At 45.4% G+C, this 25,631-nt stretch overlaps 2 protein-coding genes across 2 annotated transcripts; both read left to right on the top strand.

Annotated features, from left to right (window-relative positions):
* Window positions 1-95: 95 nt before the first annotated feature.
* cnstb (consortin, connexin sorting protein b) lies at window positions 96-17,268 on the top strand. Its single transcript, XM_068576540.1, has 11 exons — window positions 96-368; window positions 4,322-4,867; window positions 6,353-6,462; window positions 8,414-8,444; window positions 10,565-10,651; window positions 10,761-10,872; window positions 11,419-11,440; window positions 11,521-11,590; window positions 11,829-12,106; window positions 14,498-14,642; window positions 15,580-17,268. Exons 2-11 carry the CDS (start codon window positions 4,780-4,782, stop codon window positions 15,786-15,788), a joined length of 1,152 nt encoding a protein of 383 aa, XP_068432641.1. The 5' UTR covers window positions 96-368; window positions 4,322-4,779; the 3' UTR covers window positions 15,789-17,268.
* A 444-nt stretch (window positions 17,269-17,712) lies between these two features.
* LOC137785377 (saccharopine dehydrogenase-like oxidoreductase) lies at window positions 17,713-23,989 on the top strand. Its single transcript, XM_068576539.1, has 12 exons — window positions 17,713-18,004; window positions 18,512-18,624; window positions 18,724-18,804; window positions 18,944-19,073; window positions 19,429-19,478; window positions 20,313-20,443; window positions 20,774-20,891; window positions 21,461-21,580; window positions 22,164-22,220; window positions 22,608-22,719; window positions 23,436-23,517; window positions 23,670-23,989. The coding sequence occupies exons 1-12, from the start codon at window positions 17,809-17,811 to the stop codon at window positions 23,767-23,769; spliced, it is 1,290 nt and encodes a 429-aa protein (XP_068432640.1). The 5' UTR covers window positions 17,713-17,808; the 3' UTR covers window positions 23,770-23,989.
* The last annotated feature ends 1,642 nt before the right edge of the window (window positions 23,990-25,631 follow it).

Raw genomic sequence — 25,631 nt, forward strand, 5'->3', positions numbered from 1 at the left:
CAGCAGTGTGACGCTTCCGCCACTAGAGGGCGACGTTCCGCCGCACTGTGAAGCCGATGAATAAAGAAATAAATAAATCAACATGACATGTGAGGATGTATATTTTTGCAACGAGGGGAGGCTGCGAACAAGTCCCCGGATTGGACCGTAAACAAGAAGCACGAGAGCGGGTCAGAGAGGACCGATGAGCGCAGAGAGCGGAGCGGCTGACGCGCATCCGGAGGGCCGACAGACTGCGGCGAGTGCAGCTCCTCCACCCCGCTGCGCGGCGTCCACACGCGGGAGACTCACGAGGAACACCGCGGCGCGACGCGACGCGACGGGAACGACCGGAGAGGATTTAAGATGGATGGCGCAGCAGCATTAAGGTGCTACTCTGACCTTTTGAACAGTTTCATTTATTTAGGATTTCATTTCACGTTTAATAATAAAAATAAGCAAGCCTCATTAAAACGGATGTCGGCTCAATGATAATAATTAATGAAGTGCGAGGTTTCGTGGCGCGCGAGCTGCACACGCGCCGCCGATGATGCACATGTTGACTTTGCCGAGCGGACACGTGCACCCGCACGCGCACACTCGGCCACCCACATGTGCGACATTTTTATTTTTCAACTGCAGATAAAAAACCCGGCTGAGGCAAATCTGTTGTGGTTCTGTTTGTCACAACAGCTGTGGCGAAGTGTTTAGAGTTTGCATATTTCACACTGCGTCCAGACTCCCTGAACGCATCACTGAGGTTTGAGAGGAAGCTGACTCACAGAGCATCACAGTTTATGACGTTTATTTAGCTCAGAAATAATCATTCCTGACTTTATATTGATATGCATTTATATTTACTCATCTGTACTCATTGCTGTGTGATTGTGTTGGTGACACTTTGCCTTCGTCACATTGCTGACAGAATGAAAGTGTTTCTACTTTCATGTCCAGGTCACAGTGAAGGTTGCCGCTCAGCACTTTGAACCAGGGATGGACAACTTTTTCAATTCTAGACCATACCAGAGTTTTTGTTACAATTTTAGTAACATTGCTTTCATGATTGAGTCAGTAAACACCCGTCTGGTGAATTCTGAGTCTTTTATGTGTCTTAAAAAAGGCGGTTACTGAACCTCATCACGTTAGCTTTTTACTGCTGCCGATTGTGTTGATGCTTAAAAAAACATAAAAGTGGTGTTTATTAGTGATTATCTTGCTGAATAAGAAGATTATCGGATGGAAGAAGCCCAGTGTGATGCTAACATCCAGGTCGGCCTAAACCACCCGTCATCCCTGCAGCGCTCCATGAATTCATCAAACCCCAAATAATAAAGAACATGTTTTAACTATATGCGTATACAAAGATCAAAAGCCTGTAAATAATACTAATATCAATAATACATTTCATTTATTTGGTGCTTTTCAAAATACTCAAAGACACTTGCCAACAGCCAGTTAGCTTAGCATATATACAGGAAGCAAGGGCTCGTTGGGTGCTTTCATTGTCCAGCTAACAGCACCAAGCTCACTAAAGAACATCTTACGTCCTGTTTGTTTAATACGCAGCCGACATAACAGAAGGAATACGGTGGACAAATGTCCTGCACCGGTGCAGCGGCGAGTTCCCTCGTAGACAGAGCCAGGCTAGCTGTTTCCAGCCTCAATGCTAAGCTAAGCTAATCGTGCCCCGGCTCAGACATGAAGGCAGCATCTTCTCAATTCACTCTCGGCCCGATTAGCCACGATGCTAAGGGTTTGTGGAGCTTCTCTGCACAGCAGCCGTCGTAAAGCGATGGCTTCCTGAGAGCCAGGAGAGAAACATTTCATCTGCACCGTCGCTGTCGATGCTCTGCAGTAAAAGCTCGTATGTCATTTGTTGTAAACAAGCAGAAAACAAAAAGAAGCTAAACGCTGGGATGCATCTGGACAAACTCAGTGCAACGTACACAGATTCTCATCTCTCGCCTCCCCAGCATCCCTCCTGATTTCCTCCTCCACATCCTGTGAGTCAGCCTCTCTGCGCTCCCGGCGTTTGTACTTTTGTGTCACATTCCATGCCGCAGAGATCTCAGCGCTCACGTGACCGCCGCTAACGTGCAGAGCGAACTCACAGCGCCGCGCAGCCGTCATGCCCTCAGAACGCTCTGAATGAACGCAGGTTTCACCAAGAGGGAAAATATTCAGCTGCAGCATGTCAGCCGTGGTCCAACTTCAATGAGGACTTCTACAAATGACCTTTTTAAAGGTATTTTTCTCTTTTATATTCATGGTGCTGGCAAGCGTTCGTGTAAAATTGCACCAGCAGAGCAATGCATGGACGCAGGTGGACTTAGAGACTGAGAATGACATGAAAGCAAACGATGAACAAACACAGGGCCTTGACAGGTCTGTGGTTGGTTTCCCTCCACAGTGATTAGAGTGACAGAGCTGGTTTAAGGTCCAACAGAAGCCCAGTTTAAGGTCATTCATCCTGATTATGTCAACCTTTTGTCAACAGGTTCAAATGCACCCTGGTGAAACTAAACCCTTACCCTGTCAGGCATTATTCATCTGGAATGAGAGGGAGGGCATCCAGCTTCACACGACGTTCTAGGCTGATGAACTTATTCCATGTATGTAATAAAAAGAACTGGATGACGCTTATTCAGTCCAATGAGAATCGCTTCTCATTCTGCAAAGAAGCGTTCCAGCTTCCGGGTTCACTGATGCCTCCAGATGAATATGAGCACCAGTGTTGTGATGTCATAGACATCTACATCTGTCTGTTTGTTTATTTTACAGAGACAAATACACACCGATAAACAGTAAAACTGTAAGAGAGCCAGAGTTAGCCAGAGAGGCTAATCTTCATCTGCTGTCAATGGACAATTTCTTTTTTATAGCAGCCTGAAAATACATTTTCAATAAGACAAAACTAATTCATTCTAGATGTTTTTATAAAACACTAGAGGCACAGAATACATAAACACCAAACAAAACAAATACACATATACACTGAATAAACAGGCAGGACAAACAGTACGTTAATGCTCTGCTCAAGAAAGGGTTTGAACTACAGATCAAACATTCATAACAGTCACAGCTGAACTTGTTTTGGTGTCCAATTTAAAAAAAGTGAAGAGGATTCAAAATGATATATTATTAAAGATCTATTTGCTAGCTTTTTTAAACTTTCATTATGATTATGATCCACTAGTTTCAGTCAGTATTGGGAAGATATCCAAAATCCACAACAGTGAATCTCTAACAGTCGAACTCGTAAAAGCAAAGTTCACGATTAAGGGTTGAAAGTCAAAATGTCTGAAGCTCCAAAAACACATTAAAAAAACATTAAAGACTTTGAGACGACGGACACGGAAGTGCAGAAACGCTGACTCTTCATTTCCATCCATGCTTTCCTCCTGTCATCAGGGTCGTTACAGGTCAACCCTTTGTGTGCAGCGTGCAGCCACGCACACTGCACACCGGACTGTTTATTGAACGACAGATCAATCTGCTTACATTTGAATTCCACCATGATTGAATTATCCAATAAAAGGTCAAACATTTTAGATTTAGACTTCATCACCGTCGTGCTGTGACGGCTGACTTACACTTCACCACCTGATCTCGTGTGTGTGTGTGTGTGTGTGTGTCATTGTGAAAACATCAGCTGAGGGCCTGTAAGTGGAGACCTCTACCATCACAGTATATTAACCTCTCTACTGTATGCAACATGATTTATGATGAGTCGGCGTGTTGATCGTAAACCTTCAGCGTGCTGAACATCAACATGTCAGAATTGGTCGCGTTAGCCCGCTGGCGTTAGCCCGCTGGCGTTAGCCCGCTGGCGTTAGCCGCGAGCACAAAGCAGCGCTTGTACAGCCTCAGAGCTGCGGGCCTCTCTGCAGAGTGCTGGTCCTGTTGGGTACAACAAGGCCGATTCTGTGAGGCAAGTCGATGGAATGGACATAACACATCCACAACTACTGAAGTGAATTAAATAGTAAATCCCCTTTTTCAATTGAAAAAAAACAAGAATAGTTTATAAGAAACGCTGCCTCCTGTCTGAAGCCACAACAACATGTAAGAAGGGATCATGGACAGTGTGCCGTCACACACGCTGTGCTAATTATTCTCCTCCACAGACTATCATGAGTTCATTCAGGATGGAGCACTCTGACATGCCTCAATGGGCAGTTATGGTTTAACACAAAGACGACTCTTTTTCACCAGAAATGCTGCATCTCTTTGCATTCAGCTCTGTCTTTGTTCTCTGTCCCCTCCTCCTCAGGACACACTGACTGCATGAGGCATACGTTATGTTCTCTTTTCACAGTACACTTGTTTGTTTTGTTGACAGCTCGGTGGGGACGTAGAAAAGGAATCCTGCTCGTGAGAGAGGAGAGGAACAGCACAGCAAAGCACACGGAAAGTGGAAAGAAAGTGGAAAGAATCTGAGAGCATCATCCTCCGCTGCCCAGCCTTCATAGACCATGGCGGACATTTCAAATCTCCCTTTGGTTGACCACCCAGGAGAGGCGATGGAGGATTAAATCACATGCTCTGTCACGAGTGATAACGAACCAAACCTGCAGGAACCTCGCTCTCCAGTGCCCGAGAAGCCCTCTAAATCCTTTCAGGGAGCTTAGCGCTACACAAACTCAGGCCCTTCTCTTATCTCTCTCTCAGGAGCGCTCCGATAAAAGCCATATAGTTACAGTTGTTTTTTCCAGGAAGGGCTTGAGACTCAGCCGCGGCCCAGAGGAGCTTTAGAGGAACGTCGACTTGGAGGATAAGACCGCCGCAGTGACGGAGGCGATGGGGAACAAGAACGCCGTCCCGCCGAAAGGTCCCGACACCGGGCCAGCGCAGAGAGAGGAAGGCGTGTGCAGCGACAGCGCTTCAGGTGAAAGACCTTTTCTCCATCTTGTTTTCCATCTAATACGTGATGACGATTGTTATGTCCGTGCACCTCAGGGGATGTTGCTTTTCCTGCAGTATCAGCTAATGTGGACGGTTGTGGCCCTACTTACTCATCCAAATGCCTCTCAAAGATAGTTTGTCATCTTCAGCCACCCGGCTGACTGAAAGCCTCACAGAACAACTCGAGGCTCATCTTCCATCTGTGGAACAAAGTTTCCCAAAAACTGCTGAAGAGCGCCGGAACAAAGCGGAGCTTTAGATGATCAGGATGATGCCAAGCTGTAAGGAAGCCGCGGCCAATGCACTTGGATGTTTGCGACACAGATGGAGCTGACACGTTGTGTTGCATAAGAGGTGCACGACACAGCTGCAGTTAATGGAGACTAATTGTCGCAGTAATGGCTGACAGGCTGTCACTGATGGCAACCTGCTGAGCTAACAGCCCGTTTGTCAGGTAGCTTTAGCATCTACCGGGTCCTCTGGGGCTGACGACACACACACACACACACACACACACACACACACACACACACACACACACACACACACACACACACACACACACACACAGCATATCCATATTCTATCCTTGAGAGGACACTCATTGACAGAATGCATTCTCGAGGCCTTTAGTTAGCTTCATTTTCACCATCACTAAATGTGTTGTCATCACCCAACCCTTAACCTTTAAGTCCCAGCATGCCCCGTTCAGACAATCTTTTGGCATAAAATACATAATTTTTCCATTTTTGAACCAAACTCCTTCATAACAGGACAAGATTTTGTTTGTTGTTGCAGGTTCTGATTCTTTAGGTCCTAATCTTTCCATAAAGGTGTCTTATTGACGCTCCAGGAGGCATTTTGGGGGAATCTGGCTCATATCATGCTGGATGTTCATAGTTACGATCAAAATATCTTTTGAGAAGTGATTTTTTTCCCCAAGAGTTTGCTGAACAAATACACACAATAAACACAAGTATTGGAATTAATTTGGGGTTCCTACGACGACTCAAACACATGGAAAAAGGAGGTCTGGAGCCCAAAATGGTTCTGCAGTCATCATCGGGTTAAACCTTTACTTTAACGCACCCTACACCTTATACTAACCAGCAACTTAGACGTGTATGCCCCAAAGATGAAAGTAATCCTTTCAAACAGCTTTTACCATCCCTGCTGAGAGTGAGATGAGGACATGGACACGACTCTCTAACATGACGTTACCGTGCGTCATGACCACGAGGCCTGGACTCAAACGCACCGCTTTACCAACACACTGAGTAGCACTGCTCATGATACACAAAGTGACTGCTGTGTGCTGGTCTGTTTAAGTAACAGGAGACATCATATATGATTAATGACATGAAGAAATGCAAAGCAAAAACACTGCAGGTAAGAAATGTACACATGAATGCCGTCGGAGCTGTACCATAATATTACCAAAGCGTTTGTTTGTGTCGTTGGTTTCCAGGAAGTGTCTCCAGGGACGGCGCGTCGGGCCCCAGCCCAGAGCTGCTGGCCTCGCTGCAGTCCCTCCGAGACAACAGTGACTACACAATGCTGCCGCACTCCCTGCACCAGGTGCGTGTCTGCGTGCGGGAGGAAGGGGGAGGCGTCTGTCTCTGAGATCCAGAGAGAATATGTCTTCATTTAGTCAGACAGAAGGGCTGTGTGCATGCGTGCATGGGTGGGTGTATATGTTTGTGAGTCTCTTTGTGCTTGCATCTACAGTGTGTGTGTGTGTGTGTGTGTGTGTGGCAGTCCTCCCGCGTGACCTCATTCCACAGTCTCTGTTTTCTCACTTAGCTGGGACAAATATGACAAACCCCTGAGCTGGTGTTTCTCAAACGGATCGGAGAAGCTTGTGAGAGTAAAATGCTGCAACCTGTAAATCCAACGCGGAGACGTCAGCCGTGGTCACGGAACGTTTCGCCACCGTTTGACAATGCAGACGCGGGGATTTCAACTGGCAACCCGAGTATCACTCGCGTATTCTCTCCCCTCCCGCCTCCGCTCCCTAAGATCACAATGAGGGTGCTCAAGCCGACGTGCTAATTAGCAGTGTGATGAATGTGGTTCTGTCTCGTTAGTGCATCTCTGCAGAAGCCGGTGGTTTCATGGTGCTCGACAATCCTTCGCAGACCACAATCTCTGAACAGCAATTAGACAACATGATCCATTTGTTCCAGCTTTTCCGGCACCTTAAGAAGCTTGTCGTTTACTTTGCCTCGCTGCCAACTCACTAATCACAGAACAAAGGCAAAGCTGTTTTTCCTCAAATACTGAGAAAGGAAAGGAGGGGCAATGCAGAGCAATCAGGGAGCAGCACCGCTTCTGTGACTGCCAGAGCCTCGCATGAGCAGCATTTAGTCTGATAGGTATGTGATATATAAACTCTACGCTGAGCATGGAGGTCCACTTTTATCAGACACATGAACAGATCTGCTAGCACCTGCTACTCTGTACTTGTTAAAGTGTAACGTCACCACGAGGCCGGAGCTGAAGTCCACCCACCGCATGACTCAGACGAATGCAAAAAGAAGTTGCCACGGGGCCGAGCGATGAAAACACTTCCTTCCGTATGTCGCTAGCCTTGAAGCAGCGTCGACAAACACGACCGCCACAGGAGCTTGTGAAATAGCGACGTCACACTGAATTTGGTGGATTTACTGTTCATCAGACGTCGGACAAGAAGTAGACCCGGCACCTCCATCTCTGGAGCCTCCGCCTGCTCTCCTCCAGACTGGAGCCTCCTGGCGGCGAGGAGGAAGGACTCAGCGCTGCTGCTGACCACCAGCACACCGGTCTGCTCATTTTCTGTAGTCAGTGCAAGGCTACCATGAAAACATGGTGACATTAGGGAGCTAACCAGATGCAGGTTTCTGCTATTGGCCTTGCAGGCTCGATGCTGGACCTCTGGGGGGCTCAGATATTTTGGCGTGATGCATTCAATCATTTGCGGTTTGGGGCTTATTCAACAATCTATCTGGAAAGTTGTTATTTTCTCTTTGAGAAATTATAATTGCCACTTTTCACAGTTTGTGACATTTTATAGCGATAGTGGTTCAAATAAGGAAATCAAGACAACAGTGAGCAATAAGATGATAATATAAATCACCTTTATGGAGTTACAGAAGCATATCTGGAAGGGGAGCGTCACATGGTCTCCTGGTTGTGGAGTAGAAGGTATGAAGTGGATGGTAAAAAAGAGACTCCATAATCCGGACCATAATGAGCTGCATGTGACTTCATGTCTCACATGCAGGGTGTCTCCATGGCTCTGGCTCTTGGTATGACTCATCATGTGATCTTCCTCTCTGAAGGGATTGGGTGATTTCCGAAACAAAAACATCTGCATTTGATCGTACGGCCTCATTAGTGTTTCATTGTTTCATCACTTGCTTCATGGGTTAATGGGGACGTTTGGCGCTAAAACGCCGTCACATGACACAGTAACACAAGTGATGTCTGCTTCTGTCTGCTGTTTGTGGAGTTCTGTACCTGCTGTTGAATCAATCGTCTTCTTTTTCAGATCGCAGAGGCCTACTCGCTCAATGAGGACTGTATCCTTTTGAAGCGCACAGCGACCTCATTGGTTGGTATTTTTATGCATTGTCACCCATTGGTTGGTATTTTTATGCATTGTCACTCATTGGTTGGTATTTTTATGCATTGTCACCCATTGGTTGGTATTTTTATGCATTGTTACCCATTGGTTGGTATTTTTATGCATTGTCACCCATTGGTTGGTATTTTTATGCAATGTCACCCATTGGTTGGTATTTTTATGCAATGTCACCCATTGGTTGGTATTTTTATGCATTGTCACCCATTGGTTGGTATTTTTATGCATTGTCACCCATTGGTTGGTATTTTTATGCATTGTCACCCATTGGTTGGTACTTTTATGCAATGTCACCCATTGGTTGGTATTTTTATGCATTGTCACCCATTGGTTGGTGGGCTATGGTTTTGAAGCCTCATGTTCGGAATTTTGTGAGAGACATCTTGTTATTCTGGATCCAGAAGTGAGACGAGAGGGCGGAGCTAAGTCTGACCAAACGTTACAATTAACTTTCATGAACTGAAAACACACTGCGAAAGGGTAGTGACCTGTCAATCACCTTGTAGCCCCGCCCTAAAGCATCTGTTTGACTCCATAATGTACGAAATGAACATCATGCTGTATAGAAGAAGACTAGAAACTAGAGATTGAGACATAAACTCATGTTTACAATGTTTACTGAGGGAATACATCAAGAGAGAAGTAGAGTCACTTATATAGACTTCTATACAACCAGAGGAGTCGCCCCCTGGTGGTCAGGAGAGAGAATGCAGCTTTAACACATGAAGCATAGACTTCTATACAACCAGAGGAGTCGCCCCCTGGTGGTCAGGAGAGAGAATGCAGCTTTACCACATGAAGCATAGACTTCTATACAACCAGAGGAGTCGCCCCCTGGTGGTCAGGAGAGAGAATGCAGCTTTAACACATGAAGCATAGACTTCTATACAACCAGAGGAGTCGCCCCCTGGTGGTCAGGAGAGAGAATGCAGCTTTAACACATGAAGCATAGACTTCTATACAACCAGAGGAGTCGCCCCCTGGTGGTCAGGAGAGAGAATGCAGCTTTAACACATGAAGCATAGACTTCTATACAACCAGAGGAGTCGCCCCCTGGTGGTCAGGAGAGAGAATGCAGCTTTAAAACACTTCAGACCCTTCAGAACTAGAGGTTGTCGTCTCATTGTGACTTCTTTGTCACTATTATTCACCAGCTGAGTTGTGATTACATGAAAGTCTGGGTGTGATATCTTCTCTTTGGAAGAAGAGCTTCCATGTCATTAAGTAGGAAAGGGAGACGACAAGCAGAGCAGATTTTGGGTTGTGTGTCTTTCTGTCTTTGTGCGTCTCATTGTTGCCGTGTTGGGTCTGCGCTCGTGTCTCTCAGTAACTGGGCGTTTCCCTCACGCCGGCTGAAAGTAGTTTCCTCTGTTTGCGCCGTTGGTCTGGCAACAGCCCTCAGCTGCAAGGAGGACGATGTGAGAGAGAGAGAGAGAGAGAGAGAGAGAGAGAGAGAGAGAGAGAGAGAGAGAGACAGAGAGAGAGAGACGATGCACAGTGAGGGAGGATCCACTGTTTCATTCTCATGATTCATTGAATGTTTCTGTGCAGCAGTCTGGCTGTTGATGATTCTGCTTTTACAATCATCCGTTTATATAATCTGTCTCTGTTGTTATGCATGATCACAATGCAGGAAAACCTCAAACTGATACGCGATGACATCATCTCACTTAAACGTATGCAGAGAACACGTCACGCATGATCATAACATCTGTTATCACAGGTCAATCAATAGATGTCATGTGACCAGTTCCAGCACATACATGAATATGACAGAAATGATTCATATAATAAGTAGTATACACATGGACCACGATCCAAATAACCACAATCCATGAAGCAGAAGGAGCAATTCAGTCTCCACAAAGTAAACTGCATTGAATCTTTTGTTGTTTGCAGACATAACTCGCTCACTCTGGGACACAACGCGTTTCATTATGAGCATCCCTCAAACCTTGAACTTCCAGTTGCTTCGCGTCCTCGCGTTTCGCATTGATTTTCTTTCCATCGGTTACTTCAAGGTGCTCAGGTTGAGCTCTTAACTCACGGTGCCTTCAGACCAGTGGGCCATCCAGTTCCTGCAGCTGGAGAAGCTCTACCACCAACGCCTGCTCTCCAACCTCGCCGCCCTGCAGGAGAACTGGGGTACTGCACGCATCTGTTTCATCCCCTCCAGGAAATATTATCTGCATGAAAAAACCTTTGTGTAAGTCTGTGCAACATTAATAAATAATAAATGGGTTTGTGTTTCCAGAGAGCCAGTGGAGAGAGAAGGAGAACGACGGAAGCCTTTCGCCCGCTCAGACGGACGGCATCGGTCAGAAACACATCGAGACGCTGAGCCAGATCTGCAGGACGCACCTCCGGTATACCACAGGCACATCAACACGTCATGCATCAGATGATATTTTCCATGATAACTTCCATAACGAACGTCTCCGGCTTCTCTGATTCCATTTCCTCCAAACGCCTTCGTTACTGTCAGACAGAAAGCTTTTAGCGCCCATCCTGCCTCTGTGTCATTCAACCTCCATCTTCGTCTCCACGTGCACACGCTGAGGAGGCCAGCATCGGTGGTGCATGAAGACACACAGGGGAATCATTTAGGGGAAATCAATATTCCTGACGAGGCGTAAGAGACTCGGGAGAGGGATTCTGCATGCCGATGTTGTGTCCCACGGCTGCTGAGACTCTCTTGGCGTGTTATCTCAGTCTCACTCATTTCATGCAGGTGGATTTGATTTAGAAAAACATGAGCCAACTTCTGCTGGAAAGGCCCGCAGAAGATATGAGCTTTAACACCATCAACCTCTGGCGTTTCTCAACTTGAGTCTCTCTCTTTCCTCCTCCTGTCTGTCGGGTCCCGGCTGTCCTTCGTCTCTGTCTGCGTTCTTCTTCTTGGCGTCACTCAGCCCATCCATCAGCGTGGAGCAGGTGAGACATGTGGACCTTCTTTACTCAATCGGATATTTCCCGACGCGATACACGATCGTTAACTATGTTTGATTTGACAGAACACGACGAATGCAACACTGAACGACGATCAGAGCGGGGAGGAGACGCTACAACCCGACCTCCATGAAGGTAAACGCCTGTGAGCTAAAGATTTGAATATAAATATGTTCGTAGCTGCATCTCAATTCTCTCTTGAACGCTTAGGACCCGATGCAGAAAACTTAACCATTGGAAATCCTTTGAATCCACTCATGGACACATTAAGCGACACAGACCCTCTGCATCAATACACCGTTAAGTTCACAGCAAGGCTTAAGTAATAATCCATAATCAATAACTAATCTCCTGTGTTTCTCCCGCATGCCAGTTAACGAGACTGAAGCCACACGCCTGGAGGAAGCACAGAAGCAAAGCGTGGCCTCCGAGCATCCTGCTCCACAGACATGCCATCAGGAGGGAGGTGAGGAGGAGGAGGAGGAGGAGGAAAGAGAAGAAGAAGAAGAGACGTGTGAGGAAGGACAGGAAGTAGAAGAGGAGGAGGAGCCGTGCGAGGAGACTCCAGAGGAGGAGGTGAAGGTGGAGTGGCCCACAGGAGTCCCCCAGGCTTCAGACAAGGACCTGGACAAGCTGTCGCACACAGAGGGGGTAGGAAACACCGCCTTCACTTCACTGTGGCCAAGGTGTCACAAAACAGCATCTGGAGATGAGATGAATGTATAAGAGAGAGCAGGAGGGGTGTACATATATTTCCCTGCCCTGACTTCCTCATCTTTCCTTCCTGCCTTCTTTCCTTTCTTCACCATCCATGCATCTTTCCTTCCTTCCTTCCTTGCTTCCTTCCTCTCTGGGATCTGTGTGCCTGCAGAAAGTAAGACTGCATTGCTCTGAGTTCTGTTCTCTTTGTCTTTGCTGGGACTCTCCCATGAACGACCTCCGCGGTCCCCCGGTGAGGTCACCTCTCTCTGTCCAAAAGAAACCTCCACCCATGTTCGCTGGCGTGTCCGGACACTCGGGGACGTGAACCCCCGCCACGTGCAGTCGATTACTGAGCCCGAGCCAAGACGTGGCGCTCCAACACTGAGCTGCAGTCCGCTGCTGCCGAAGGGTGGAGACGAAATCTGAGCTCCACCAAACTAGCGGTGCGGGCCGAAGGCGGAGCCTCGACGGCGTCGGGGCGATGGCAGTGATGTAATCCAGTGGATGGACGGGGCGGGGCATGGGCGGGACTTCATCACGAGGGTTTTGTTTGTTATTACCCAACACATCTCTGCTGTGCACTCACTCTGAGAAAATGAGTCATGAATGTCATAAATGTTATGAATGAGTGGCATGAAAGAACATCGTTCCAATCTCTGCTGCATGAATTTGACACGAGTTACAGGCAATTAGTAGGTTGACACGACGCGTTGCCATACATAGGATTATGTTTTTAGCAAATCATTTTCCTTTTAAGTAGAACATACAATAAAATAAATAAATACAATAAGTAAAATAAATAAATAAAATACATAAAATGAATAAATAACATAAATAAAATAAATAAATACAATAAGTAAAATAAATAAATAAAATACATAAAATGAATAAATAACATAAATAAAATAAATAAATACAATAAGTAAAATAAATAAATAAAATACATAAAATGAATAAATAACATAAATAAAATAAATAAATACAATAAGTAAAATAAATAAATAAAATAAAATACATAAAATGAATAAATAAAATAAATAAATAAATAAAACGAATAAAATAAATATGTGCAGACGCCGTACCGTGTCCTTTCAAACAACACAGAATAAAGACAACAATTATATAGGAATTAACATTTTGATCAAGTTTTGCAGCTGTGCATGTTTCTGTGAGTTCAGTTCTTTCTGGCTTGCAGGACTTCTATTATTCATATAAATGTCTCACTTCTTTCCTAAAGCCAACCCGTCCTGTAGACCTTGAAGGTGAACCGTTGCTCTCGAGGCGACAGCTGTTTCTGCTTCTGTACCGTCATCATTTCCACAGCGGTAACGCAGAAAAGACGGATTCAAACGGGACTTAAACTTGAGCAGCAGGATATTTAAAGTCAAACACGATATACTGACATGCCTCTGCACAGATGGACTGAACGAGATGAACCACGTCGACCCATCGACCCCCCGCCTCAGGAAGTAATGGACCTGTAAGTGACGGCAGCGATGAGGCCGACAGCTTGAGAACTGAGTCCACTCCAGCAGTCGGCATATGACGGCTGTGTGTTATAATCTCTGCTCTGTGGCTGGTTTAGAGATTATGATCAGGTCAAAAGGTTCTCATTCGGGTTAGGAATGAATCTCGCTACTGCCCCCTGTTGACCGTACAGTGTCACTGCGGCCGCTCTGTGTTTCTTGCCTTGGCCGAGCGTCATGGGCTTGATGAATCACATGTTTTCTCCTCCAGACAGCCTTCAAAACATAACAGGGTTCATTTATTAGTGTTATTATGTTCTTTGTGGGTCCGTAGATACTCCAGATACCCGCATGTGTGTGCACAAGCACTGAGGCAGTGAGTCTTTATCTTCAACACTTGTTACTCCGCTGGTGCTTGACTTTTATTTATTGGATCTGTACATCACTATGGCTTTATGATTATGATTTATGAGCACATTCCTATGCACAAAAGAAAACCAGATGCTCTGTGTTGAGTGTATATAGCAAATGCTAATTTCCAACAACTGTCTATAGGACGCTTAAAAAAGTTTTTTGGAACACACAGTATGGCGTTTTAACATATTTATTTTATTTCAGATATTTTATTCATTCATTACATAAAAGGAAAATGATATACTGAAAAAAAATATGTTTTGATGATTTTATCTGGGTAAATAAAAGTCAAATAAAAAAATAAATTATAATATGTATAGCCAACATATATCAACCTACTAATTATATATATATACACACACACACACACACACACACACAGATACATACACAGAGTATGGGGGTGTTGAATGTGAGCCCTGAACCTTGGTGGTCTCTCTCTGGCTCCTGTCTCCCTCAGAGCTCCTCCCCTGACGGTCTGGTCTCCATTCTCAAGAGGAGGAGAGCGTCGCTGGACGGTTTGCCTCCACCGAGCGACATTGTCACGAAACAGAGCTCCAAACGCAAAGTTCGCTTCAGCGAGCCGGAGGAAGGCGTTGAGCAAGGTACGGTGTCGCTGACGGGCCGGACCGCTTCAGATTGTGCAGAAAAATAAGAGTCACAGGCAAACCAGCAGAACATGTGTAGTTTTCAACCAGCGACACTGGAAGAGTCAGTGTGCCAGTGCACAAAGTGTTCTGACTTCACGCTCTTCATCACTGCAACAGATTCCTTACAAATGAAGAAATCACACTTCCCCTTAAAAAGGATTCCCAACATTCAGCTAATCCACTGATGTACATGTAGCTGCAGGGTTCTGACAGTCATGGAGAACCTGGAACAGTCATGGAGGTTTAAAACGGTTATTTCCAGGACTGGAAAAGCCCTTGAAAAAAATTAAATCCCAAAGGTTTTGGAAAAGTGCCATAAAGGTGTTATATTCATGTGTTCATGACGGTCATTCAGTTATAAATAATGAATCTGCTTTTAAAAGAAAGAGGCTCAAAATATCAGCAGCATACATACAGGCATCTATATAAATGTTTATTCTTTTAATCAAACTATTGTCTCATTCATTTGAGTCATTTAAGGTTTACTGTATGCTTTGAATCCTCATTGTTAGTTTAAATACTACATTTTATCACTTTTTACTGTTCACACACACATTTCACACAATGTTTGCTCATGAACATTTGGTTTAAATTCATGGAAATTAGATTAATAATCATGTAAATTTGGTTTAAAGTCATGGAAAGTAGATTAATAATCATGTAAATTTGGTTAAAAGTGATGGAAATGTGGTTTAAAGCCAGAGTAATCCACTGGTCACCATGTGTTTGGCCCTGTAGTAACCAATGAACTGCAGGGTCGTCTGGTGTTCAGATTAAGAAGTGCACAGATGTACAAACGGTGCAATCTTCTTCAGAAAAGTTTACCCTTTAAAACTGCAGTTAACCGTTAGTTTGGTACCGTCTCCTGGCGTCGGTCCGTTTCCCCCTGCAGACGAGATGGGTGGAGACTCCTGCCTGGTGCTGCTGCTGCTGTGCCTGCTCACCGTGGTGATCAGCATCGGCGGGACGGCGCTCTACTGCACGCTGGTGGACACGTACTCCAACATTTGCACCGACTTCGCTCACAACGTGGACTTCTACGTCATGAACGTGCGGCGGTTCTTCGAAGGGCTCGCCTGCTGGCTGCCCCTCCGGACTTGAGACCCGTTTCAGAACGCCTGAGCTGCAGAGGACCGTGGGGGAAAGAGAGCGCCGGCGGCGGCGGGAGACTCCCACCTCGATATGGACCCGGACAGCCGTGGGATCCACATGCATTGCAGACGCTGCCATCCGGAGCGTGTGCAGCGTTGGTTTCTTCTGCGGTGACTGAAGCGAGGACCCTTTGGCTCACTGGGCATCAGGACTTTGAGCCGCCGGCCTCAGAGTTTCATCTGACTGGTGCTCAGTGCAACCCGGACAGTGACGGTCGCGCGTTGCGGGACCAGAGTTTTAAACCTCAACGTTCACTACAGGTTATGTGGATATTCACACCAGATACACAGGAGGGCTCGCGGCTCTCAACCATATTTCTATTTTACCAGAAGAAGACGCTCATCTGGAAGCGCTCCTCTGACGTCTGTAGCCGTCGTAGCTTTGTCTTTTGTTCCTCGAGCTTTCTTGTTCTGTTTTTTTAAATCATTAGCCTGGAACGTGTGTTTTTGTTTTTCTTGGAACGATTAATGGGTCGGAAGATGATTTTTAGATTATTTTTTCTCTGTTAAATTTCTATACATCATAGGGCTGCACACCTTTATCAGACGCTACACAGCACAACAACTAAGATTTATGTTGTTTTGAAACACCCCGATTCCAAAGCAGCCTTTTATGATCCCGCCTCTCAAAAGAAAAGAGTAGTCTCACAATGTGAGTGTTTACCTCGATCCAAGTGGTTCCTATTTACATTCCTCTTATCACATATGTGTACGACCAACTCAAAGAGAAACATTGTGCTGTGTGTGAGCCTGGTAAATGTACCTATGAAGCAAAGCATCCCAAAACAGACGGCACAAATGATGCTCTATGTGTGCATTCAGGGAGAGCGTGGCTCCGGCTGTGGGAAGACCATGTCTACCGACTGATGACGCAACACACTGCAGTGTAGTCATGACAAGTTTAAGGCTGCAATACAGTCATTTAACTCCACAAACTCAGGCAGCGACCCCGTGTTTTTATGTCCCCTCTTACGTGGATGAATTCATCATCACATCCGGTCTCCTCCTGCAGCGCGTCCCGATAGCAGAAGCCCGATGCAGAGGGAAGAAACGTTTGGATTGTGTGTCTCCCCAGGTCACGGGCAAAAGCAAGAGAAACACACAGGTGGTTTAAGAAGAGAAAAAATGTTTTTCGCTCAAAGGCTTAGCTCTGTGGATCAACAGTTGTGTTTCATGTCTGGCACAAGTAACACAACAGAAAAACACGGCTGGCGTTTTGAAAGAAAAAACTAAAAAATCTAATTTGCATGTTTTTTTTATTGATGTTTTTACTGATTGCAACACAATTATTTTCATATCTCTCCATCTGAACTCCCACTTGTATGCATAGTGATGAATGTTACTTCTGTATTGTCTTTGTGGATGTTGCATTATGCAATCCACCTTAAGGCTATGTGTTCTATATTTATGTTCAGTCGTGTCCACAAGGGGAATACAAAAAAAAAGTGAATGAATATTTGCCATTGTGTTTTCTTTTGCTTGGCTCGTCCTTACTTGAGCTGCTGCTTGGTGGGTGAGTTCAGGTCATTTATTGATCAAGATATCTTACTTGTTTGACTGTTAAACGCATGCAGCTGTTGGTTTTGACCCCATGTGTTTTACGGTCCACATTTACGTAGTACCTCCGCGTCGCCGCTAGATGTCGTTGCACACCACAGAATCACCAACCAGTGTGCCTCGAAACGCACTGCAGCGACAACATTAAAATAAATATGGAATAACAGGACGTCACTTGTGGAATAAACACACGTACAGTGTAACTGTTATCAGATAATATAAATATAATCTTGATAAATAATATAAAATAAACAGTAATTATCCAAGACGCGTTGTTACTGCCGGCGGATTAATATAAAGTGCTGCGGCCACCAGACAGCGCCGTTCACCGACAGCCAATCCGCGGACACAACCGGAACTAGCGCGTTACCGCTCTCACTTCCCGAGCGGGACCTTGAACATAAAACGCAGCAATGGCGGCTGTGACCGCAACTAGACCGCACCACATTATCATTTTCGGTGCCACGGGGTTCACCGGACAGTTTGTCGTGGAGGAGGTCGCCCGTTGTGCTGCCGAGGGTCCCGGCGGAAGCTCTCTGAAATGGGCCGTGGCCGGGAGAAGTAGGGCGCGTCTGGAGGAGGTGCTGCGGCGGGCCGCGGAGAGGCTGTGTACGTCACGCTGGCTCCTTCACGTTGCTCTCCCACTGGAGGACAGCAGTCCGAGTTGTTGTAACTTTTGCTAGAAAATAACTTTTATTTTTATTTACTTGAGCTCGTAATAAAAATGTTTTTGCCCTGAAACGGCTAATTAGCTTCATGAATGGACAGCTGGTTCGGGTGCAAGTGGTAGCTAACTAATACTAATGAGGGGTGTTTATGGTATCTCTGCTGTCGTCACAGTATTTGAGTACAGGTCGACCCTCTCATCTGCATGCCAGAGCACTCAGACAGCAGATATGCAGAAGTAAGCATTTTGGAAATCATTACATTGATGTGTTAAATATCTGATATGTTCAGCTTTGCCTTTAAAACCTTGAAATGAAGGTGTCTCTACGTGTTATTCGAGGTGTTGCAGTTAAAGTGTCCATGAACACAACACACAGTACCACAAATGAGATCAAGGCTGTGTGTTTGAGTCCGCTGTTCATGTACAGAAACCTCTCCTCCTCCTGACAGCGATGCCAGAGCTGAGGACCGACATCGAAATCATCGTTGCTGATGTGTCCGCCGAGGAGTCGCTGGCCTCCATGTGCCAGCAAGGCGTGGTGATTCTCAACTGTGTGGGCCCTGTGAGTCTGTCGCCCACACTTTACCCCGGGAGGGAACTAATGACGCAAATGTTGTGGTTTATGTAGAATCCATTGTCCCTCTGCTCCTTGTCCTTTCAGTACAGGCTGTATGGCGACCCTGTGGTCAAAGCTTGCATAGAGCATGGAGCTCACTACTTGGACATCTGTGGGGAGCCTCAGGTAGGAAAAGATGTGTCCAAAAGGTGCCTTTGGTTATAACTCATCTTTAAGCAGACTGGCCGTATGGAGTCTTTCTCTGCTGGCGGTCCAGGTGCATTTTGTATTTTTGTGTGTAACCGTGTGTTCACGTCCTCTCCAGTTCCTAGAGCGCATGCAGCTGGAGCACCACACCAAGGCGATGGACAGGGGGGTGTATGTGATCGGCAGCTGTGGCTTCGACTCCATACCGGCCGACCTGGGTGTTCTCTATATGCAGAAGCAGTTCAAAGGTAGCGAAGCGTAAAGGCTGTAAAAATAAAAAAACATGCTGGTGTTGGCATTATATCAAGGTGGACGACACCAGACACTCCAGCTGTGCAGCTGGATCGTAAAACCTGATGCTTTTATATACATTTCTTAGGAGTATCTAGATTATTTATTCAATCAGTTATTACAGTAATACATGAATAAGAGGTTTCAACTTATTTTTTATCAGTTGCAAATGAATAGAGAGCCTCAGTCCTCTTCGTCATGGTCTTTTAAAGGCGAGCAGTGTCCTCGCTGAATGCATTTGGTTGTGTTTAGCGGACGTTTCATTTGAGCTGGAGCTTGGCTGCTTCAACTGTGTGATTTGGTCTGTTTCAGGGACACTGACGGCTGTGGAGAGCTTCCTGAGCATCAGCAGCGGGCCTGAGGTAGCCACATCCATCGCAGACTCTGCACGGCATGATGGGAAATGTAGTCGTCTGCACTTTCTCCAACTTTTTTAGAAAGTGAAGCGACGGGTCAAAGCTTGGAGCCGTCGCTTCAAAGGAACCGTTATTTTTAAATGAAACGTTGCAGAAAGGTCCTTGAGACGGAGAGATAGAGCATGTTCAGTGAGTGGAGTTGGGAAAGTGGAATTATATGGCCTCTATTGACCTTTTGGAAACCGATTGAAAATCCTCCCGTGTCCATTTTAAGTCCCAGCATGCCCTATTCAGACAATCTTTTGGCATAAAATATGTAATTTTTCCATTTATGAACCAAATGACAGAAACTCCTTCATAACAGACCAGTTCATTTGTTTTATTGTGTTTTTTGTTGCACATTCATATATTTTAGGTCCTAATCTTTCCATAAAGGTGTCTTATTGACGCTCCAGGAGGCATTTTGGGGGAATCTGGCTCATATCATGCTGGATGTTCATAGTTACGATCAAAATATCTTTTAAAAGTATTTTTCCCCAAGACTTTGCTGAACAAATACATACAACAAACACAAGTAATGGAATTAATTTGGGGTTTCTACGACAACTCAAACAGGGAAAAAGAGGTCCGGAGACAACATTGGTTCCACGGACGTGATAGAAGTAACGATGCTGCAGAGTCAGTGCTTTTTTTTTAAGGGTAAGCAAAGCGATCCCCAGCGGGCGCACGTCACATGACTCGTGGATTATACATCAAACCTTTGGTGTGCGTGGAGGGGCCTCTCGGGTAGCGCTGGTGTCTGTGACAGAGGTTAAAGCCGACTCGACCCCTCCTCTGCAGGGCTTCGTGGGCCACGACGCCACTTGGCGCTCCGCCGTGTACGGCTTCGCGGACAGCGGATCCCTCCGCCAGATGAGGAGGAAGCTCGGCCTCCAGCCGCTTCCTGTGGTGGGAGCCAAAGTCAAGAAGAGGTGAGGCTGAAGCGGAGGCCTTACTGTCTGGCTGGAAGCCCAACCGTGAGGGGTCGTGACCTTTTGATTAGCATGTGGAGCGCGGCAGCGATTAGCAAAGGAAGGCGTGTCTTTAGTTGCAGCAGAGAGGGGGTTTCACACCTCACCTTCCTTTCAGTAGTTTTATTGCAGAGTGAAATATGGAATATTAACTGAATAATACCTTCATTTAATATAGTGTCATCACTGAGTGTGTACTTCAATGCAGTACAATTCAGATTTAGCAGCCGAGGGAGATGCTGACAGGTGACCTTTGCTTTCTCATTTGTGTGTGTGTGTGTGTGTGTCCAGGGGGTTTGTGTTTTTCAGCAAGGAGATGGAGCAGTACGCCATCCCATTCATGGGCTCTGACCCCTCAGTGGTCAAGAGAACCCAGCGTTTCCTCTACGAGGAGGAACAGCGATCACCAGTAAGATGAAACCAGCACAATTGTTTCCCAATTCTTCCTTCAAGCTGCCGTTCTTCCTCTTAAAACATTTGCTCATTATTTGTAATATTCAACATTAGGAACACGTAGCCCTTCCTTATTTTATTATTATTCTACATCCTGGCTGTGAAAAGCAAACGTGATGCATTTATTTTCTGCTCCCCGCTGCACCTGTACCTGCTTCAGCTGTCAGTGTTGTGATGCAGCCAGAGACACGGCCCAGACAGAAAGTCTCAATAGGTTGTTCAGACCGCAGCGTGGAGACATGATGACTCATCTGTAGCGGTTCATCATTTTTAACGACTCATCTCTTCCCTCCTTCGCTCTTTTTTCCCTCTCTTCCATCCATTGTTTTATTTTTTGCTCTCCCTTTCTATCAGCATCCTTCTCTCCTCCACCTCTACCGCCTGCCTCCTTTCCTTTTTTTTTTCACGACATGCTCCTCCTCACCTGTTACCTGCATCCCCTCCCTGTTGACTCTCTCCGTCACCTTTTAAATCCCTTTTTATTTTGGTGTTAATCCTCTCCCTTGCGCCTCTCTCCATCCACAGGTCCAGTTCAGCGCCTACGTCGGGGTCGGCGGCCTCTTCTCGGTCCTGAAGCTCTTCTGTGGAGGCCTCATCTTCTGGTTCATGGTCAAGTTCAGCCTGGGCAGGAAACTCCTCACGACGGTAGCCATCATCATCATCATCATCATCATCATCATCATTGTCATCAACCTCCTTCTGTAATGTCTACTGTGATCATTTGAGTCCCTTGGTAGTGTTCATCATTTATAAATATGCATGTCTGCAGGTGAGCTCGCTCTCTTTAAGTCCTCACGTGCAAAATCTTTTTTATTACTCCCTCTGAGCCTTCTTCCTTATCTCCAGACATTGTCCTCCACCTCGCTCGGTTGCTATGGTCTCTCCCATATGGAGGGGAGGGGACAAAATGTCCTAAAACTACAGCTTTAAGATCCTTCCAGGCATTTAAACGTTGTGTGTGTGTGTGTGAGCTGGAAGGCTGACCCGAAGCTGCTCGCGTTAAATGCAGCAACTGTTATACAACCGGTATACTACCTGATGCTCCTGAGCCTAGAACTGTTTCAAATCAACATGAATTATTCAGATTTAATGCTTTGTTTGTCAGCACTGCAGGTAATGGAGACTATCTGAGTCAGTATGTGGTCCTAACTTAGCATATAATTCTGCTGTAAGCACCATTTTGTGACATTTTACATTGATTGATGTATTTGTTCTCTCTTTCCTAAAGTTCCCATCACTCTTCTCCTTTGGCTTGTTCACCAAATCTGGTCCAACCATGAAGCAGGTGACACAAATGCTGTACGAGTGTGTTTTGTATCATGTACCAGGTGAAAGGAAATCCAGGAACTGGTCCGGGTAATTTAGTTTGTGAAAACCCATTTCCTGAATCGTCTTCTCACATTGAGCGATGGACAGAAAAGTAGCAACAGTTGTGATTATTTCTGTAATGAATCAGGACCTCAGAATCATAATCTGATGACACTTGTAGATTAGATTATTTGAGCTGCTTTGATTTTGTGCCAAATGAAATGTATGTGGTCGACTATGAGCTACGAGGAGCGATCCGAGAACAGCCACATGTAAGAACATCGACATGATTTCTCTTTCCTGCCGCTCACTTTGTTGTGTTTCACTGATTCGTCCGCTCATCCGCTCCTTCCTCCTCCCTCAGATAGAAGACACGTGTTTCAGCTTGACACTTTTCGGGGAGGGCTACTCCGAGGGTTCGGATCCCACGCAGGGCCGACCCAACGCAAAGATCTGCACCCGGGTCATAGGAGCAGGTAAAGCACAGGACGCAGAGGCTGCTCGTTGTGTTCAATGGAAACGTAGCCGTCGTTCAACCCATCATCATTCTGTTATGAGGGACCTGTGTGCTTTTCCTACGACGCAGTAGCACAAGCAGTGCTGTGGAAAAGCCCCTTCAGCTTCAGCAGTGAGCAGCTGCCTGTTAGAGGATCAGACAGGTGTTCTGTGTGTGAAGGCCTCGGGTCGTTCTCAGCAAAACTTACACAAATGGGAGTAGACGCGCTTTTGTTGGGGACTATTTCCTGCGGTGGATTAATCCACATTTGGTGCCAGAGTGAGTATTACCAGCATCAGGAGGTGGACCCGGGGCAAGTGGAATGGCACGTCGGGCTTGTACATTCAAGCAATTTCCTTGATCGATCTGACAAGTGGTTTAAAATAAAAATATCAAACGCGTGTGTTCTGAAGCTGCTGATGGACGTCGCTGAGGAGTGAGCCGTCCCGCTGCCTTCTCGTCTCCGTTAGGAGTTGCTGATGCTCGACACCAATCAGAGAGGGAACAGCGGCGGGTGAAGACAAAGCCGAGAAGCCGAAGGGCGGGCGAGCGTTTGCATTATCCTGGACATTAACTTTATTAATAAACCGTTAAAAAAACAAAACAATGTGTAAAGGGGCAGGTTTAAAACATGGACTTTGACCATTTCTGCAGCATCTTCTATCTCCATGCTTGTGTTTGTGTCCTGCTTCACAGAGCCCGGGTACGTGGCCACAGTTTCTGCTCTGGTCCAATCAGCCGTCACCTTGCTGAATGAGCTGCACTCTCTGCCCAGGAGGTCAGTCCGTCTGCTCTGCTCAAACGGGGAGATTTGGTCCAAGTCTTTTGGTCTCTTCCTCCTTTCTGCAAGTATCATCCCTCATTCTCTCTCTCTCTCTCTCTCTCTCTCTCTCTCTCTCTCTCTCTGTCTCTCTCTCTCTCTGTGGACAGGGGAGGGGTGTACACTCCAGGAGCTGCATTCCATAAAACCAGTCTCCTCGACCGCCTCCACAACCACAGCATCAAGTTCTCAGTCAGGAACGACCAGTAGTCCTTTCAAACGGTGGAGTCAGAGATTATAATCCAGCTTCTCCTGTCCTCTCCGGCCGTTAGCTGTGTGTGTGTTTGTGTACGTGCGTGCGTGCACACATCTGGTGTTCATACACAGCCCCGGCTCTGATGGGAGACGCACACTATTCCAGCCAATCAGCACCCTCGGACCTGAGGTTGAGTTCTATGGATGAAGAAAGAGAGAAGTAGCTGCAGCCAGGGGGAAGGTTCATATATATATATATATATATATATATATATATATATATATATATATATATATATATATATATATATATATATATATATATATATATATATATATATATGAACTTGCACAAAAGAATAAAAACGTGTATAAATTATTCTTGACTGCGTTGATTCTTTTCTTCATACAAAGTCCACCTGAACTGCAGCAGGAACCTCGTCGTCGTTGACGCTTCAGAAGGTGTTTAAACCTTTTCTACTGTTTCCAAGTGTGATGCTCATCCTCCACCTTGACTCAAGGAGAAATGCATTGGTGGTCAAAGGTCACTGTGACTTCACAAGACCCCTTTTTGCCCAAAAGTCAAGAATGAATTGGCTGATTAGGATCATTTCACTTGCGTGTCAAATATGATGATGTGATGGACTGACATGGATGCAACATTTATAATACTACAATCATAAGATGGTCATGTAACTTACATTCAGATTAAGTCAACATATCTTATCTCGTGTAGTATTATATAGTTCTAGATTGTCCAAAATGCTCAGAAGCTGCAGTCTTCCTCCCACATGAACCGAACCCTTTCCTGCCACCAGGTGGCAGTGTTCCCTCTGCTCCTCACGAGCGTTTCCAACATGACAGTAGAGGTCATTTGGGGCTTCAGGGGATGTAGAGACAGTGTCTGTGGTCAAATAGACTAAAAGACTTACCTCCTAACATCTAATCCTAACCACTTTTCCTTGACCTCTGTGGAAAAGGTCACGGGGTTAAAGTAAGACAAGCGCTCAGACTGCACTTTCACTAACTACGTAGTTATGAGGCGACGGCAGGCGATGTTAGTGACGTCTGTCTGCAACGGTGAAACTCCAAAGTTCAGAAGATGGACTACAAGAAAGATAATTAGATACGTAATCCAGGTTCTTACAGTTTAGCGTAATGCAGACGACGTAAACAACCTGGTTCAAAGTTTAACTTTATTAACAAGGTGGTGACAGAGTACAAAGCTACTACAGTTTCAATGCTGAATTTATGCTGAATTAAATATGTTCTCCCACTAACAATGTCTCATATCCCTTTATGTTGTTATAGTTTATATGCAGATTATAATCTGATCACAAAACAAAAATGCAGTGAAGAAATATTCAGATCAGTTCAGTAAAAGTAGCAATAGCACAAAAAAATGAAGCCCTGCAACTGACTTTTTACTGGAGGAAAAGTATCTTTGGTAAAAGTAGAATTCAAAATGGTTCCTGAAAATATGAACCTCTTGACTGGTCGACACCTTCTGAAGGACAATTAAATGAGTGACATGCAGTTATAGTAGTAGTAAATACATTTAGTCAAGTACTTCTGTATACATTTTGAGGTTCCTGTACTTATACATATTATATATACATATTGTACTACTCTACATTTAACAGGCAAATATTGTACTTTTTTATCCACTACACTGATTTGTTGATTCAGTGTAATTAAAATAAAAACAATTGACAAATACGTAATGATGTGAAGTTTATTAAAATGTTGGAGTATATTTTGATGCTCGTCATTTTGATCTTTAACTTTTGTACATTTTCTTATGCAGGACTTTTACTAGTTGTGCATCCATCTATATTATTTCAATCTGAACTGTACATCTTGATGACATCATCACA

The sequence above is a fragment of the Clinocottus analis genome, unplaced genomic scaffold, assembly GCF_023055335.1.
Source record: "Clinocottus analis isolate CAN_PGR_092001 unplaced genomic scaffold, fCliAna1.0.p SCAF_15, whole genome shotgun sequence".
Taxonomy (NCBI): Eukaryota; Metazoa; Chordata; class Actinopteri; order Perciformes; family Cottidae; genus Clinocottus; species Clinocottus analis.

Bases quoted from the DNA above. Each gene is read 5' to 3' on its own strand.
- cnstb (XM_068576540.1), top strand. From the start codon at position 4,780: ATGGGGAACAAGAACGCCGTCCCGCCGAAAGGTCCCGACACCGGGCCA. The intron at 11,591-11,828 runs GTAAACGCCTGT...CCCGCATGCCAG, and splicing joins ACAACCCGACCTCCATGAAG to TTAACGAGACTGAAGCCACA. The intron at 14,643-15,579 runs GTACGGTGTCGC...TTCCCCCTGCAG, and splicing joins GGAGGAAGGCGTTGAGCAAG to ACGAGATGGGTGGAGACTCC.
- LOC137785377 (XM_068576539.1), top strand. From the start codon at position 17,809: ATGGCGGCTGTGACCGCAACTAGACCGCACCACATTATCATTTTCGGT. The intron at 18,805-18,943 runs GTAGGAAAAGAT...CGTCCTCTCCAG, and splicing joins ACATCTGTGGGGAGCCTCAG to TTCCTAGAGCGCATGCAGCT. The intron at 21,581-22,163 runs GTAGCCATCATC...TCTTTCCTAAAG, and splicing joins GCAGGAAACTCCTCACGACG to TTCCCATCACTCTTCTCCTT.